The sequence below is a fragment of the Coloeus monedula genome, assembly GCF_965178545.1.
Source record: "Coloeus monedula genome assembly, chromosome: 11".
NCBI classification, from domain to species: Eukaryota; Metazoa; Chordata; class Aves; order Passeriformes; family Corvidae; genus Coloeus; species Coloeus monedula.
The window spans coordinates 1,690,037-1,706,408 of NC_138791.1; the positions used below are offsets into that span (position 1 = coordinate 1,690,037).

Here is a 16,372-nt window from a genome sequence, read left to right on the forward strand (position 1 = left end):
TAAAACAGGTGTAAAAAAGCTTAGATTGTGCATCCTTAAATTTAAAGGGCTTCCCCTCCCTCCTCGATTAAACAAATGCATACTGCACACACTGGTAATGTACTTAGTGGATGAAATGCATTGTAAATGAATTACAGGTTTTATGCTTTAAAAGATTAGTTTGTGCTTAAAAAGCTGTACCCTGTCTGATGTTAAACCCCAGGACATATCAGATTGTTTCTCTCTCATTAAACACTGCAGAAGAGACCATCGTTCAGAGGTGAGTCTGAACTAATCTCTGGAGCTAAACTCAGTGAAGTTCCAGCTCGGTAAATTGATTCATGTCTCCACTAAAAGTGCATTTGAATCACAAAGCTTGGTTTCGGATCAGAAAAGCCATCGAGGGGGAGCTGGGTATGGAACTTTGACTTTACCCTAATTTCAACCATGACTGGTAGTCTGGAAACATGTTTTGTTTGGGCTGTGTTTTAGTTGGAGAAATCTGCTTTATATCACATGGTAAGGAAGACTACAATATTGTGATTACAATTTTATTTTTAGGTGAAATAATACTGGAAATAAAGATTTTTAAATTGCTCAATTAGTCAAGATGTGAAAAACCAGGATCAGCTGTGAAGAACTGCAGAATGATCTTAGGACACTGAGTGATGGGATGGTGGCAGGTACCACATAAATGAAATCAGATTCATTTGGGGGGCAAAAATACCAAAACCAACCCCAAACAACACTTTCAGCTTCAGTGCAACAGATACAGTGATAAACTCAGAGCTTATTACAACTGCTGAAGAATTATATCTTTGAGCTTTATAACTCTAGGAAATGTGTCTGCTCAGTTATTAAGTTGCAGGGAGCAAAGCAAATAAAATATTCAAAGGTATTACAAAGGGAATAGAGAACAATACAAAGAAAATAATTATGCACCTTCACAGAACACCTGTATCAGAACAAAGACATTCATGATCCTTTCACCTAAACCAATTAAACTGGAAGAGGCCTAGAAAAGGCAAGGAGTGTGAAAAAAAAAAGGCGTGGAAATGATTTTAGCCACTTGCAGATGTGGAAGAGAGAGAGCTGAGGAGAGGTGTGAAATGGGTCTGTAAAATTTTCATCCAGAAGATGAATAGGGAAGAATTGTTCAGTCTCTCAGCACAGGAACTGTGAGCCAGGGCATGAAAGCAGGAGGCAGGTTCAAAGCACACAGAAACCAAAGTGACTCTCACCCAGTGGGTCCCACTAGCTTGGAGCACCTTCCAGCACAGTGCTGAGCTTGAGGAAAGGTCACACAGATTAAACAAGCAACTAAAATATCAATTAAAAAACCCACTTAGCAGGTATTAAATAGAAAGATGACATCTCCACCTGAGCCACCATGGAAATTACTGCAGTACTGCAGTAAAAGGCCAGGGGAGGACTAACGATGCACCAGACACATGAAGAGCAGGGGAAATGGATCTATAGGTATTGCCTTTGAGCCTTTAAAATACATAAAATGACAAATAAGAGTTTGAGTGTCTAACATCACCTTGGCTTCATCTGCAGGAATCCAAGGTCACAGCTCTGAGAATCAGGCTGACCTCACACCTGTAATCTCAGAGGACCCCTGCTCTGAGCTGAGCCCTGACTCACTTCAGACCTCAGCTTTGGATGTTGTCCCTTCACATCAATTTCCCCTTCTGAAAAGCTATTTTAATGACCCCAGAAGAAGGCAGCTATTCCCCACATCAGTTACTGCTCCTACAATCACCTTGAAGATGACCTACAAGCTTAGAGATGCTGTTCAGTTCTTTTGTAACCACCCCCTCCCATTTAGATGTACAAATACCACTGATACCTGCAGATTAGCAGGATTTAAAATGGATTAACTGTTCCTCTGGTAAGGAGAATTTCTGAGCTACAGTGGTAAATATTATCTCAAATTTGGGGAAATCTCTGACTCTCAGCTTGAGCCCAAACTTCCCCTCACAGCAACCTCTCACAGGATTTCTTGCACACCCCTCACAAGCTTCTCCTTGTGGGACATAATGAGTAGGATACAGGATTAGGTGGCTGAAGAGTCCAGCCCAAATCTGGTGTGACAAAACCCTGCACAAGTCCCTGCCTTTAGGTCAGGCTTTCCCTTTCTGGCCGTGTCCTGGCAGATGCCTATTGTCCAGTCTCCAATCACTTATTTAATTTCCATTCAGAGCCCAGGAGCTCCCTGCTGGGCTGGGAACCAGCAGAGGCCATTCAATGGAGATGTCAGCCTTTGTGTGAGAGACAGCCACACCAATATTGCAGGGAGCCTTTTCAGCCCTTCGTGCCTACAGCAAAATTTAATCTGAAAAGCTAGGCTTAGTGTTTCTGACATGCTGGCACAGCAAATATTTCCCCACATAATTGAAAAAGATCATTTGTAAGAGTGTTGGCCCAGAGGTTCTCGACACAGACAGATCTGGGGGCAAGCAGAGCATTTTCAGAACACTGTGTGTTTATCAGAAATAGAATATGTGCTTTAATATTTCCATTCATTTGGGCCTCATGCTGTTTGCAGCTGGCTGGCACAGACAGCACTGGTATTTCTCTGTGCACGTTTGGTCACTTCATTCTAAGCTGCTTGATATGTGCATAAATATCCAATATTAAAGATTCTGCTCAATAATCTGTGTGATATCATTCACCAGGTGTGAGGCATAGCCAAGTGCCTCACCTCTCTCTGCACATAAAGGCAAGTTTAACTTGGTTTCTCACACCCTATTGGGACTGTCAGGGACAGAAAATGGTGTTGAATAACCCTGGAAAGAGGGATTTTTCTCATTTCTAGTCCAGATAGTCCTGAGGTAAAAATACAATATTATATCTCATTGAAAAAAGGAATGAAGTATTAATGGGGAATCCTCTTTTCCTTTAAAACCCCTCCAAGGATATAAGAATAGCCTGACTCCACAAGTGGGGAAGAACCAGACAGGAGAGCTGTGCTGTAAAACACAAAGCTTAAGCAGATGACACCAAAGGAGTTATTGACCACAGAGCACACTCAGCATCATCCACTTCAACAGGAGCAGAGCACTCATTGCAACCTTCCCCCACCAGCACTGCTTGGGAGAACAAGGAGCTGGAATTGCAGCAGTGCCACTGCTGCCACAGCAGTGCCTTTTATTGGTACATATTCTGCAACCACTCAAACTGTACTGTCAGACTTATTTCAGTCATTGTAACCACCCATGTCACCAGAACAACCACAATGCTTTACATGGCAAAATGAGGAAGGAGCTTTGTGTAATGGGTCATCTTACTTTGTGCTGTCCAACCCTGGCTGGGGACTTGGGGATATTTTGAACCTGACATTCAAGTTTGTGATTTCAGAAATCTATTTTTACAGAGGTTACAGTGTCCTTGCCAGAACCAAAGATATAAAACACAGGCTGTATCCTGAATATTTTAGTCCTAGATAAATGTCTGTATGATAAAGGAGCATGATGAAATTATCTGGTTAGATTATTCAGAAAAATCTCATTTAAAATCTCTTCACATCAATGCATGTCTTGCATTGTGCTATGAAGTCTGGAGAACTCCATCATGAATATCAAATACAGACAACTTAAAAAGCAAACACTGATTTAGAAGAGTTACACTTGGACTAGTTGATGGCTGTCTGTCCCTTCAAACCAAACTATTCTATTCTACAAGAAGAACTCATCAAGTTTGTAAACTTGGCATTGTAGTTTTCCTCTTCAGGAAATTCAGTTTTTAAAAATAAACCACATTCTATCAGATTTCAAAGTTGCAGATCTAATCCCCACCAGGGGACAGGAGAAATTTTCCTTTGTGGGCTGTTTTGAGCTTTTAACTGAAGGAACTTGTTCCCATTGTTACTGATGCTATGCTGGCAAATAAGTACAAATACATAACTGCACGTGCTGCTCTACTAAGGCTTATGTGTGGTTTTGGTAGGTTTTATGTATGATGCTAAAATCAATCCTTAGAGCACTTCCCAAGTGGGCACAGGCCCACAGGGAATGAAAAAGAATTTGATTAAAGCAACCTAAATGTGAATTCCAGAGTGACTGCTCAGGAAATGACCCCCTGCACAAGCTGAGATGGGTCTGAAGGCAGCCTGGGGTCTGCACTGGAGGATTGTAAGGTTTGGTTTGGGTTTTATACATCTTGTAGAAGAGAAGGCAAATGTATTGCCTCGAAATGATGTTACTCTGATTTCAGCAGCTTTTATAGAGAATCTCTTGGGGAACATCAGGGATAGTTTGGAGAGGTGCCAATCACCCCCAGGTGCTGCTGGCACCCGCAGCCCTTGGGCAGTAGAAGAGCAAGGAGGTCTCACATCTCCATCAGCCCCGGGAAGTGAGGAAACCCAAAGGCTCCATGAAAGATGCACCTGCCAGAGGCAATACAATCACTGTAATTATTATTTAAAACTAAACCGGCAAAACCTAAAACCTGAGGAGAGTTGCAGGCACTGAATCCCTTGTAATGATTGCACAGTAAATATCTTTCAGGCTGGCATCTCGTGGATGTTGAGATGTTTCTACATTTTCTTCTGCAATAATGTAGTGACATGAGAAGTCAACGAGAGCAGCAGCAGCACTGTGGACTCTCTGGCCTGGTTTTGGGAACAAATAGAGTTCTTGCAGAAGTAACAGACCCCAGAATTTGAGATGTGATGGCTCTGCTGGGTTACCGAGGAAGGGCAGACTCAGGGAACCATCCCAAACATCGCTGATACACTCTGGGGTAACCTTTGATCCTGCATGGCCTTTCTAGGGGCTGAAGTGAACAGTGGGTTTAGGGGATATTGGGAACTTGGACATTGTGTCTCCTACACTGCTATGGACCAAGGGGCTAAATTCCCATGGCTGATTCGTGTGTTTGAAGGACAATTCTTGCAGCAGGTGCCAGCACTCTCATCACAAGGTGCTCTCTGCCATCTCTGCTGCTCACACCTGGAGGCTGCCTGAGGCACTGGGGCATGACGTGGTTGAAAAGTCATCTGAAACAGATCTGCACGTGGAATATCCTTTCTTTCTGTTCCCAATGATGTGTTTGGGTTTTAACTGGAGATCTGGGACGATCTGGCATTTTAAACAAATGCTTCCCCTAGAAAATCAAATTTATGCAGCAGTTGGGGTTTTTTTGCTGGCTTTGACCCTTTGTCACATCTGGAGCCCGTCACTTCTCAAACCAGCTTTAACAGTGGCCCTCACATCTGAAACTAAGGTCCCTTCTGTTCCTGGCAGGATGAGAGCCCTGAAAGTAAGCAGTATTTAGTCTGACTCCCTCAGTTCTGGGCAGGATCAATGCAGCTCAATGAGCCTTTGCTAATGCAAAGCAGACTCGTGCATGCTCGTGGGATGCTGTCATTAATCCTTGGAGGACATAAACCTACAGCTGGCTCAGTTTACTGCCAGCAGCTTTTCTTAATGACCCTCCAGATATATGATGCTTAATGTACTCCTGCCCTGTTCCGAGGAATTTACAATCCAAAAGGCAGGCAGAGCATGTTAAGTGCTACCTTTAGCTGTTCATGCCAGGCTGATCACTGCAGGGTGTGAAAATGCTCTCTCAGGGCACTGTTAGGGCCTCACTCAGTTACTGAACCCCTGGCACATCACTGGGCAGCAAACATTCCTGCAGCAAAAGACTGCACTGATTCCTTGGACTCACAACAATCAGGAGCATTTGAAAGGACCATAAATGATGGTTTGGAGGGAGAAGGGGGCTCTGCTGATAAATCTCAGGCTTAACACTGCAACAACATTGCACTTTGCACAGACTGTATTGATTTTTTTCCCCCATTTAGCTGTTTAAAGTATCTAAAGAAAACAAAACCAAGAAATATCTACATTCACTCCAAAGCCCTGCTGCTGTTTTTTCAGTCTCAGATGAAACAGTCTCTTGACAAACACCAATGCTTCCAACAGTTTTAGCTGGAGCAGCAAACCAAACCCATCAGGCTTTCTTGTGGGGCTGAGCTGAAAGGAGCCCAGAACTGCAGCACATCACTCCTGTTTGTGCTCTGACCTCAAAGGGACTCGCTCAGATCTCCAAAGCCTTCTGCACTCGCTCTGATGGAGACTTCAAAAAGTAAAATATGAAGTGTTTCCACGAAATTCTGGGCTGCTGCTGGTATGGCTTTAAAAATCAAACCAGCAGCATTGCCAGCTGAGTAGAGTGGATAAAAGAGATTTCGTTTCAGATGCTTTTGCATTGTGAGGATTTTGAACTTTTATTTCATATGTCTCTAGAAACACAATGTGTCTAATTACTAAAGCCTAGCAGTGGAACTCAGACACATCCTCTGCTTTCATTTTTTACCATTTTCTGTATTATAGAAATAAGCACAGAATATATTATCCCTAAGTTCTCAAGTGCAAACAACATACTGTAAAGGCCAAATCCATCTTCTTCTTTCTGATGTTTGGCTTTATGAAATGTAGAAAGTGACAGTAAAAGTAACATCAAATTTCCTTTGAAGGATTTACAAATTTAAAAGCTTCTCCCCCAAAACTGTCATTCCAGATGCTGTATCCCCACTTTTGATGGGCCTGTGTCACCTACCTAACACTCCACAGCCTAAGAAGCTTCCCAGTGCAGCAGATATGAACTGGAACATTTTCCTAGTGTGACTGTACCTGCCTTTAAGGTGGAGAGTTACAAATTCCCCCTCCCTTTTCAGTGCCCACAGTAAAATCCAGAACAACTCCATAATATTTGGAACTTTGTGGGAGTTTGAAGATGGATCAGAAAGGATCAGTGCAAAACCTCTAGAAGGTTTTGATTAACAAATATTTCTGCGTGTCAGATTTTGTCAGGTTTTATCTTGACCTGTCTTCCCTTTTAAGGCATAAATCTCAGGATTTGAGACTGCATTATAGAACGTCAAAAAGCCAAGGGAAAAGATTAAGTCTTATATTGGGGCCAAGAGGAATGGGATCAGCATTAGAAAGTTTGGGATTCCATCCAAGACTGAGACAGCTGGGAAGTTTTCCAAAGTGTTGCCCAGGGCAGTAGAGTGAAAATAGAAAATATGGTGTAAAAACCTGGTTACATAAGTTTCAGTATTGGTCACCTACTGTCAACTACAATGAAAAACCAAATATATTTTATAAGCACCTGAGGTTTTTAATTCTCCTGCAGCCCTGTGATGTTAAATTTAATCACTGTTTTTACATAAGATGACACAACTGGTATCACCTACTGCTTCAAACAACCACACTTATTTTAAGTCTTCCTCCTAGTGCTGGTTACAGAAAGCTTCTGAGAACTGTTTCCTGTTTTTCATACAGATTTCCCTCTTTTCCTGTGGAAATCTATTGAGGAAGCTCTCTGAAAACAAGAGGAAGTATCTGGTTCTAAATACCTGTGAGAGTGCCCAGAGGAAGGGTCTTTGCCCCCTGTGGGGCTCCTGGGGAGGGCAGGGGCTGCTTGTGATGGGGAGCACGATGGGTCCCCCCAAAAAAGCTGCACCCCTTCACACACAGCTGGGATACTGCATGGAGAGGCTCCAGTAATGAGGGAAAAACTGCAATTAAGCATTGGCTTAAAAAAAAAAAAAAAAAAAAAAAAAAAAAAAAAAAAAAAAGAGCGCTAGAGGGAGAAGCAAAGAGCCAAAGCCTTTTGTTAAAATAATATTGACTGGGAAAACAGGAATCCTGCTTACCCACCTTCCCCATGAGCAATCTTCCTAGCAACTATGTCCACCTCTCTCATTTATTAGCTCTGTGATTCCCAGCCTGTGACGGCCACATAACCCCAGCCAGTGCTCAGGGGGTAAAACAGGAGCACTGAGCCATGTAGGATTAAAGATCTCACCTACAGAAGGTTCCTTTTTAATCCCCCACTGTTCGTGCGTTCTGTCATCCCTTAAATATACAGCTGCCGAAACAGAATCACTCTCAGAACGGGGTTTTGCATCTCTTAATTACCTTTAAGGTCATTCTGATGTGCTTTGGACACGAAGATTCTACACCGTGGAGGTAGAAAATCCAAAACAAAAGTAGAAAGCTCATTTAACAAAATCCGACATAATTTAGTGTCTGTTTCTGGTTTCTGACAGAAGCTGGGTGGTATTTCCTCCCCAAGTACTGCAGTTCTGCTCCATGGCCAAGCCTTTCAAAGAGAAACTGAGCCTCGGGCAGTGTTAAAGGGTGGAAGGTGCTTTTGTTCCAATTTTTCATCCCCCTGTTAAATAATCTATATGCAATTTCCAGGGCAGCACCTACTTGCTCAATCAGGGTTTTCTTGCTTGTTCAGTTAAAATGCAGCTGAAAAGAGCAGAGGTGAGTGTGGGGAAGGGGGGAGAAATGAGAGTTATTTTAATAAAATCTACCTGCTGCTTTGTCCTGCTAAAGTCCTATTACCACTTGGAGTTGTTTGCAAGGGCTCCTGTCAGGGTTTCATTTACCTTGTGCTAATTACCAGGATCACACCTCGCCCTGGGTGGCTCGGAGGGGTCACTGTGCAACCCCTTCCAGAACGGGCTCGGTGCTGGGTGAATGACACCGCTCAGGAACGTTTGGCTCCTCACACAGGGACCATGACTGATCTTGGTTTTATCCCAGTGATACCCTCTGGTGTCAAAGGGGTTTGGTCACGAGTCCCTTGTGCTGACACACACAGCAGCTGATGCTGCTACGTCACCATTATTATCCTATCCTCTACTGGTTATTGATTTATTTTATCAATATTTTAATTAGTCTGTATTTTTCCATCTTTTTATTATCTTTTTCCCAGCTAGGGACCTTCCAACACACCTATCTCGAGTCTTTGTTAGCTCCTTTATCTTCTGCTTTCTGCAAAATGTCCTTGGGTTCAGAAGTTGTGCACTTTTGGTATCCAATTTCAACAATACATCTCTCTCTCCCTCCCAGGCCTTGTTCACTGAAGCACATCAAGGTTAGCATGGCAAAACTTCAAGTTTCAGGGATTTTCCCAAGCTGTATTCCCACACTTGCTGCTTATGAGAAACTTTGCTGACTAAAAGTGATTGAAGACTAACACACTGCTTAAAAATACTGGTTATTATTCATTAAAAATTAGAAAAGCCATATCATTTCCAATACAAAAACATTTAAAAAATGGAGAAACCATCAAGATCTGAGCAATATTTCACTAATATTGGCCACACTGTCCAGCTAATGGTGATATGAGCAGGATTGCATTTTTAGTCTGTCTTTGCTGGCCTGCTGTGTGCCCAATCTGCACTTCTTAAATGTAATTTATTGCGTGCTTATTCCCACCGTCAAGTTGCTTAACCATTTTAGTTTAGAGTGCCTTGGAATACTGTATTTGGTCTCCTGGAAATCATCCAGAAACCTGGAGTTACACACATTCAGACAGTAACCTCTCTTCATGGCATCTGTTTTTTCAGAGACACAAACATGTTACTCCTACCCATTTTTTCCTCCGCTAAAAATCTGTATTAATTTATGATGACTTTCTGCAAACATTCAGTGATGTTGCTCATGGCCACCCTGCAGAGTCCAGGGGATCCTGCCTGATAGAAGAGAGGGGAGAACTTCCAAGAGAAGCACTGAAGTTTGCCTAAGCCCCACACAAATCATGATTTTATGCTATTAAATCATCATGGGAATGAATGCAGTATAAACATATTACAGAAACTGAAAAATGGCCTGTAAAGCACAATCTTGAGTAAAGCTGTAAATGAACTTGTGTAAGCCATAACCTGAACTTGGGTGAACTATTTGAAAAGGGTAATACTGAAATCTTTACTTAGTAAAGTGTTTAAGGAGTGTAACCTTATTTATGTAAGGATTGCAACCAAGACAATGGAGCTAAACTTGAATTAAACTGGGGTCATGCCAATAAAATGCCATAATTGGCTGAAATTATGCACCTGCTTAGGTGTTCTGCTGCAGTAGAAAAGGGTCTATGTAAATTTAAACTTGGATAAATTTAAATGAATTTGGTGATGAATACAATGCAAACCTGCTTGGACTGGGGATCATCAAAGAAATGGGAGGAGCTGCTGAGACAAGCAGAGGTCCAGCCATGGAGAAGGGAGATGAGCAGAGTGCTGAACACAGTGGTAGAAATCAGTTCTTGCACACAGGGAGCAGCTGTGAATGGTCACACCACACTCCTGTCACCGGCTTTTTGACCTCCAGTAACATTTCTTATTCAACTTTGTATGTTTGGTGTTTGTATCACCAACAAAAGACAAAATAGAAGTTGCTCTATTGACTGCCAAAGCACAGGTAGGATCCTAATAAGTGCAGAATCACTAGGCAGCATCTTCTGGTCTCTAGGAACTGGCAAGTGGCTTGTAATTATCTGCAAAGGGAAATAATTGGCCCTGAGATGGGCTCGGTTGGTCAGAGCATGGTGTTAATAATGCAAAGTTCTGGGTTTGATCCAGCTCTGGGTCGTTCACTTAGGATTGATCCTTGTGACTTCCTGTCAACTCAGAGTATTCTGAGAAATTCTGTGAATGAGTTTGGGAGTTACTTTTCACAGTCACCAACCAGAACAATACTTCAAGAAGGCAAAGGACAGGCTGCTGTCAGGAAACTTAAAACTATTTCGAAAGGCATCCAAACAGCAGGCATGGAGCTTGGATTGAAGGAGCACACAGAATTACAGAGTCTCTGGTAGAGAACAGCACTCTCTGAAGCTCTGAGGATGTTTTTACAAACCAAACACAACGGGGTGAGGTAATTGTTGCTTCCTGATACAGGATCTGAGGGGTGGAAGCTGCACCTTCCCCACGTTCCCAGCAGGCAGCTGCTGGCTCTGGCACCTCAGCTCAGGTGTCCCAGCACCTCCTGTTCCTCTGCTCTGCGACACCCCCAGCACAGCTCTCCTGGGGGAGCACTGGCAACCTGCAGGCACCAAAAAGCCCTTGCACACCTCCTAAGAAATACCCAACTTAGATGCAAAACTGGTGCTTGCAGCCTCTCCCCTCACACATCCCTGCTGGATTTTCCCAAATGCTTGGGAAGACCCGGTCAGAAATAACTCACAGCCAGCTGAAGGCATGCTGTTTGCTGAGCCATCTTTCTCTTCTGTCAGTCCAAATCCACGAGGCTCTAAATCTGTGGGGCACTGAAATAAATCCCGAAGGAATTTACATGCCAGTGAGTAGGTGCTTTCAGAGTCTGTAGCACACTCAGGGATAGCTGCAGTTTTGCAGACATCAAACAGAGCTTTGGCACATTTTTTAAGCTTTCAGAGTGGAATTCAGTAGGATCTTCACCCAGCTGTTAAGTACACCCTGACTCTGTTAGGAAGAACACTTCTGGAGGACGTTAAAAGGCTCCCAGGGCATTTGATTTTTACTGGCATACACTGCAGCACACGGGAGATAAGGGAAGGATTCCTGGGGATTAAACAGCACACGTCTACGTGAAGGAACACACGAGGGGTGAGGGTTGTTACACAAGCAGTGGCTGAGGAAATGATCCCCAGGAGCACAGCTCTGCTTTCTCTGGCTTCCATGCTTTATGTCAAGTGCCCTGGTTAGAGCTATCAGTGCTCAGAACGCCACAGTATTTTAGTTATTAGTTGTTGATTGTGGGCTTTCAAGCATCTTTCTGTAAAATCCAAGTCACGACACCAGGAGAGACAGGATCCTAAAAATCGGAGTTTGAAAAGCAGGAAGGACAACCAGGCTGTATCCAGGCAATTCTGGCATGGGCGTGTGGGGGTGTGGCTGTGTTTGCTTCCACATGCCTCTGTTGCCATTCCTTATGGACTGCACCAAAGGCAGATCTCCAAAAATCTCCCGAGAGAGGTTTTTCACCAACGGGACTGTCCCCCTGACTGGAAATCACAGAATACCAGGGTAAAAGGGACATCAAGGAGCACCTGGCCCCACCTTTCTCAGCATAAGCATGGTCTTGAGTGAGAATTTATTCTCACAGGAGCATCAGCAGGGCTGCCAAAGGGGTGTTTGCTCTCTGGGCTGAGAGGATTGGCAGGGATGTGTTCTTATTTAACCAGCAGTCGGTCAGGGGGTCAGGACAATACTGAATAAAGCCCCTCTGGTCCCTCAGCTGTCCCTGACAGTGCTGCTCAGCACTTTGGGGGTCTAGCAGCCAGGTTTGTGCTGTCTCCAAAGTGCTTGAAGTCACCACAGAAGGGCAGCAAGGCACAGTTCTGCACCATTCCAGCATTTGCCTGCTTGTATCCAACAGGCAGGGAGATGGAAGGGTTTGCAAGAGAACACATGGCCATCACTTAAAGGATTTTTTTCCAGAAGATGGTGATTTTGGCAAGAAAATGAGAATCATCAGCCAGCAACAGGAAAAACTCCCAGAACTGTAACCACGATAGTTGTAGTTATAACTATACTTTATAACTATCCATATAAAGCCAGGGTATTTGGTGATCTTTATTACAGCCACTAAAAATTCATGCTTTTAAACACTTATCTTTAATGCCTGACAGAGCAAGCTGTTTAAAAGCTGAGATTAAGCATCTGGATTGATCACAGAAAGTTCATTCATAGGATTTCTGTTGGAGAGGAGCTCACAGCACCAGCCAGAGACAGATGTATTCAGAAAACCCACACAGACACTCAGCTCCAGTGTGAAAACATACTTAATCTCTACAGTAAATGGAAAGTCATAAATAATTCAAAAATGTGCACACCTAAAGTCTCTAACTCCTGCAGGGGATAAGCAAATCTGAAACCACTCTGAATTCCCTGAACTCTGACAGTTTAGGTAACACAGTACAAAAATAAAAGTCACACCTCATTTTGGTTAAAAACCACAAGTCCTACACTTTGAAAATAAAATATAGCTCTGAGTCTGACTGCACTCAGGGCAATGTACACACACAGCTGTTTGATCTGCTCCGAGTACATTTCTAAAAGAGCTGAGTTAAAGGTCTGTGAATGCAAAGTTAATAATTCCTCAGAGTTCTTTTCTGATCAGGCAGGAATTATTTCAGTCCCAGATCTGCTCAGCACCAGAAGCAGGTGGGTTTTCCTGCAGCTCGATGTTTCCATAACAATACGGCAGAGCCAATTAAAAGCCAATTAGTCATGGACATTACTTTAAGGTCCAGTACTTTGCAAACTCTCCCCTGTTCAGTGTTCCTGCGCTGGGGCTGCCCATTATGCTGGGGACAAAGGCTCTGGGATGAATGGGGGCTCTTTCCCTGTCTCCATGGAAGCCTTGCCACGCTCGCTCTACACAAACCTTCCCAGGCACCTCCAGCGCCGCTTCCCCCTCTGATCTTTGCCCCAAACAAATGTGCTGTTTATTCACTCTTCTTCTCGTTTATGGAGACCCATTTGATGCTGTATGAATACCAATGAGGAAAGAATTAAACCTGTGTTTGAGAATCAGTGAGGACTCCTGCTGCCAGCTCTTCCTCAAATCCCCTTAACTCACACCTGCTGGAAAAGATTTTCATGATACTTGAACACTCTCCATGTTTTATAGGTTAAAATCTTAACCAACTCCCCTACTGCAATAAATATTCACTGTCAGCATCTCTGTGTTATGTGAACTCACTCTAGGATCTGAAACGCAAACAATCTAAATTATACTGCAGCTCAGACCAAAAGAACAATCTGCTCACACACCAGCTACAGTGCTCAAGAAATTCTAAAAGATTCCTAGTGAGTAGCAGAAAATCAGCACATTGCAGGGAAGTAAAATGCAATATCCCTGTGAAAGGAATATCCCCAGTAGCTGTCCCGACCTCTGCAGCTCTGTGACACTTCCCAGAGCCCCTGCTCTGGATGTCCAGGCTTAGCAGTGCATTTGATTTGTGCACTACTCTGTGATTATTTCTTCCAGCACTGATGGCTGTCCAGGCTCCTTTCTGGGGACTGCTATTTCCCTGGACTTTACAGGAAATCCAGTTGTTGCTAAGCTAAATAATGCCACGAATTGTGCATGGAATAAGTCATTTGTTTTTAATGCAGCCAGCCCTACTCGAGGGGCTGAAGTAAGTGCTGGCTTCTCAGCGAGGTTCAGCTCAGCTTCTTCCCTGCAGATGTTTTCCAACAGCGCCTTTCATTGCTGTTAAATTCATGATCTTGTTTACTCCTCGACTTTCGCAGGCAATAAGGGAACTACCTCTGGTGTGGCTCCTCAGGAGCTGGGAGCAGCTGTGTTAAACAAAAGGCTCTGCAGTTCTGGTGTCCAGAGTGGTCTCAGCTGCTCTGTCCCTGCAGCCAAAGTCCCCTTCCAGCTGCAGCTGGATTTACAGGCAGGAAGCACTGACAAGGTTTGGACAGCAAGGTCACGTTACACAACTTGTGTCAGCAGGACCCGTCTGCTAAGTGGTTTAGCTCTCAATTTTTGCTATTTAATGTGTTAAATAAAGGAAATATTCAATATTCACCAGCCCAAAACTAATCTATGGGAGAATTTGGAGGGAACTTAATTTACTATAAAAGTCTTGAATGTGGTTTGTTTTCTCTTCGTGTGGATTCTTTGTGAGCAACACAACAGCTCCTATGAGTTTCTTACTATGAGTCTTTTAAAATTCTTTATAGTTCTCATTTCAGTAACACTTTATGAAAATAATTTGCATATTATGTATGTTGTGTGAAAAAACCCAAGATTCTTAAAATAAGTTCAGTATCATGTGACACCTTTCAATTCCATAGACCTTTTTTACTATTTTACATGTAAACAGGAGTCACAGAATTAATTTTCTCTGTCAGCTAGATAGTATAATTCCATTTTAATTCCTCTAAAATAGCAATACTGCCTTTTAGCACATCCCTAGGTAGGAGCAAAACTGAATCAAACCAAACACTCCAATCAAAAGACACCAGCAGCTCCAATGGAGTCATCATGCCTGTCGTTTCACATTCTATTCTTCTTACCAAAATCAATCTTTTATTGAATTATTAGAAAAGAAATCTATGTTATTAGGTTTGTTAGATTTTATTTCGTCTGCAGTAAGAGATTCCAATACACTCAGTGGTTTGTACTGTCTTACATGGTTGGGTAGAACATTTTCAACTCAACTACACAAATACATTGTGAGGTTTTCCCCTAGCACATGCTACTCCCTTTCTCTGAAGGCGCTCCCCCAGTGCTGTCCACTTGGGTAATTACAAATTCCTCAGTCAGCACCACCTTTGTCCTTCACAATTAAATTACTGTTTTCAAAATATATTTTGTTGGCACCTTTGAGGAGTCCAATTCCTCAGTTGCATTATTTGATCTGTGTCCCATCCCTCGAAAGCCATTCCTTTAAAACACATGGATGTGACATCCTCTCACTGACCTCAGACAGAGACAGTTCCAAATGAGGCTGTCAGCAGTGCTGACACCCATTCTGAGATGCTTCTCACCTGCAAGTCCCCGGTTTCCAGGTGTGCCACCATTTCTGGATCATCTTTTTGACTGCTCAGCTCTGCTTCATCCCAGTACTCACTAGACATGGATCAAGCTCCCTGTCATTTCTGAGCCCCAGGCACTGGGTGCAGCTACCTGTGGCCAGAGTAGACTATCCCATATACAGTTTCTAGAGGTCTTTGAGCTGACCTAAAAGTTACAGGTACTGCTGAGCTCTTCTCATCCAAAGAACAGCTAAAATCCACCTTCCTTTGGTTGCTGGGGAAGCCACCTCAGGCAGCCCTTGGGGTCGATGGCCCCGTTCCTCAGCAAGTCCCACCAGCTGCATCCCACCCAAGCTGTTCGTGTGCCGTGCTGGGCACGTCTCCACGTGCCAAACTTCCTGCAAGTCAGCTTTGCTTTGGCCTCTTTCCCAGGTCGGAAAGGGAGCGATCCCAGGTTCCGTGCCGGGGCAGCGTGGAGCAGCAGGAGGGAGCAGCCGTGCCGGGGGGCACACGCAGCGCGTCCGTGGCACCGCGGGACCAGCGCTCGCCCAGCGGCATCGCCGACCACGGTACCCAACCCCAACCCCAAACCCTGCCTCGCCTCACTCATCTGTAGGACCAGCAGCAGCCAAACTAACAGAGACATTAAACCACCACACCACAAACCAGGCCTAATGAGTCTTGAAATCCTAGACCTACATAAAACCTTGTGCCCCAGATTTCCACTCCTCACTTCCTGCGTAATTTTATGTTTAATAAAAGACTGAACTTATCACTCAGAGCTATGATTTAAAACTGCTTTTTTCCACATGAGTCATCCCACCAAAACTTTTTTCCTGGCTTAAAAAGCATAAAGATTTCATTTCTCTGTAAATAGAAATGCAGAACCTCAGCGGAAATAATTTCCGAGGAAACAATTTGCAGTTAATATTCTGTACAGCCACACTCCTTGGAAACCTCCTGGCTGCTCCAGTGACTCTGGACAGGCCCAAACTGTTTAGCACGTGTAGCATCAACAACTGCCATAACCTTGCACACTTTGGCTTCCCTGCAGTGATTTATTATTTTGGGCACATTCAGTTCAAAGATGACAAAAGCACTTATCTG

At 43.6% G+C, this 16,372-nt stretch overlaps 1 protein-coding gene across 1 annotated transcript in view; it reads left to right on the top strand.

The window, feature by feature from the left end:
• The window catches only part of EFCC1 (EF-hand and coiled-coil domain containing 1), a gene marked incomplete at its 5' end in the record, with an annotated part of 37,425 nt that overhangs the window by 13,820 nt on the left and 7,233 nt on the right, over positions 1-16,372 (top strand). Inside the window, one exon of the mRNA XM_082288776.1 lies at positions 15,698-15,834. Within this exon, the coding sequence (XP_082144902.1) occupies positions 15,698-15,834 (137 nt within the window). The remainder of the gene's footprint in view (positions 1-15,697; positions 15,835-16,372) is intronic.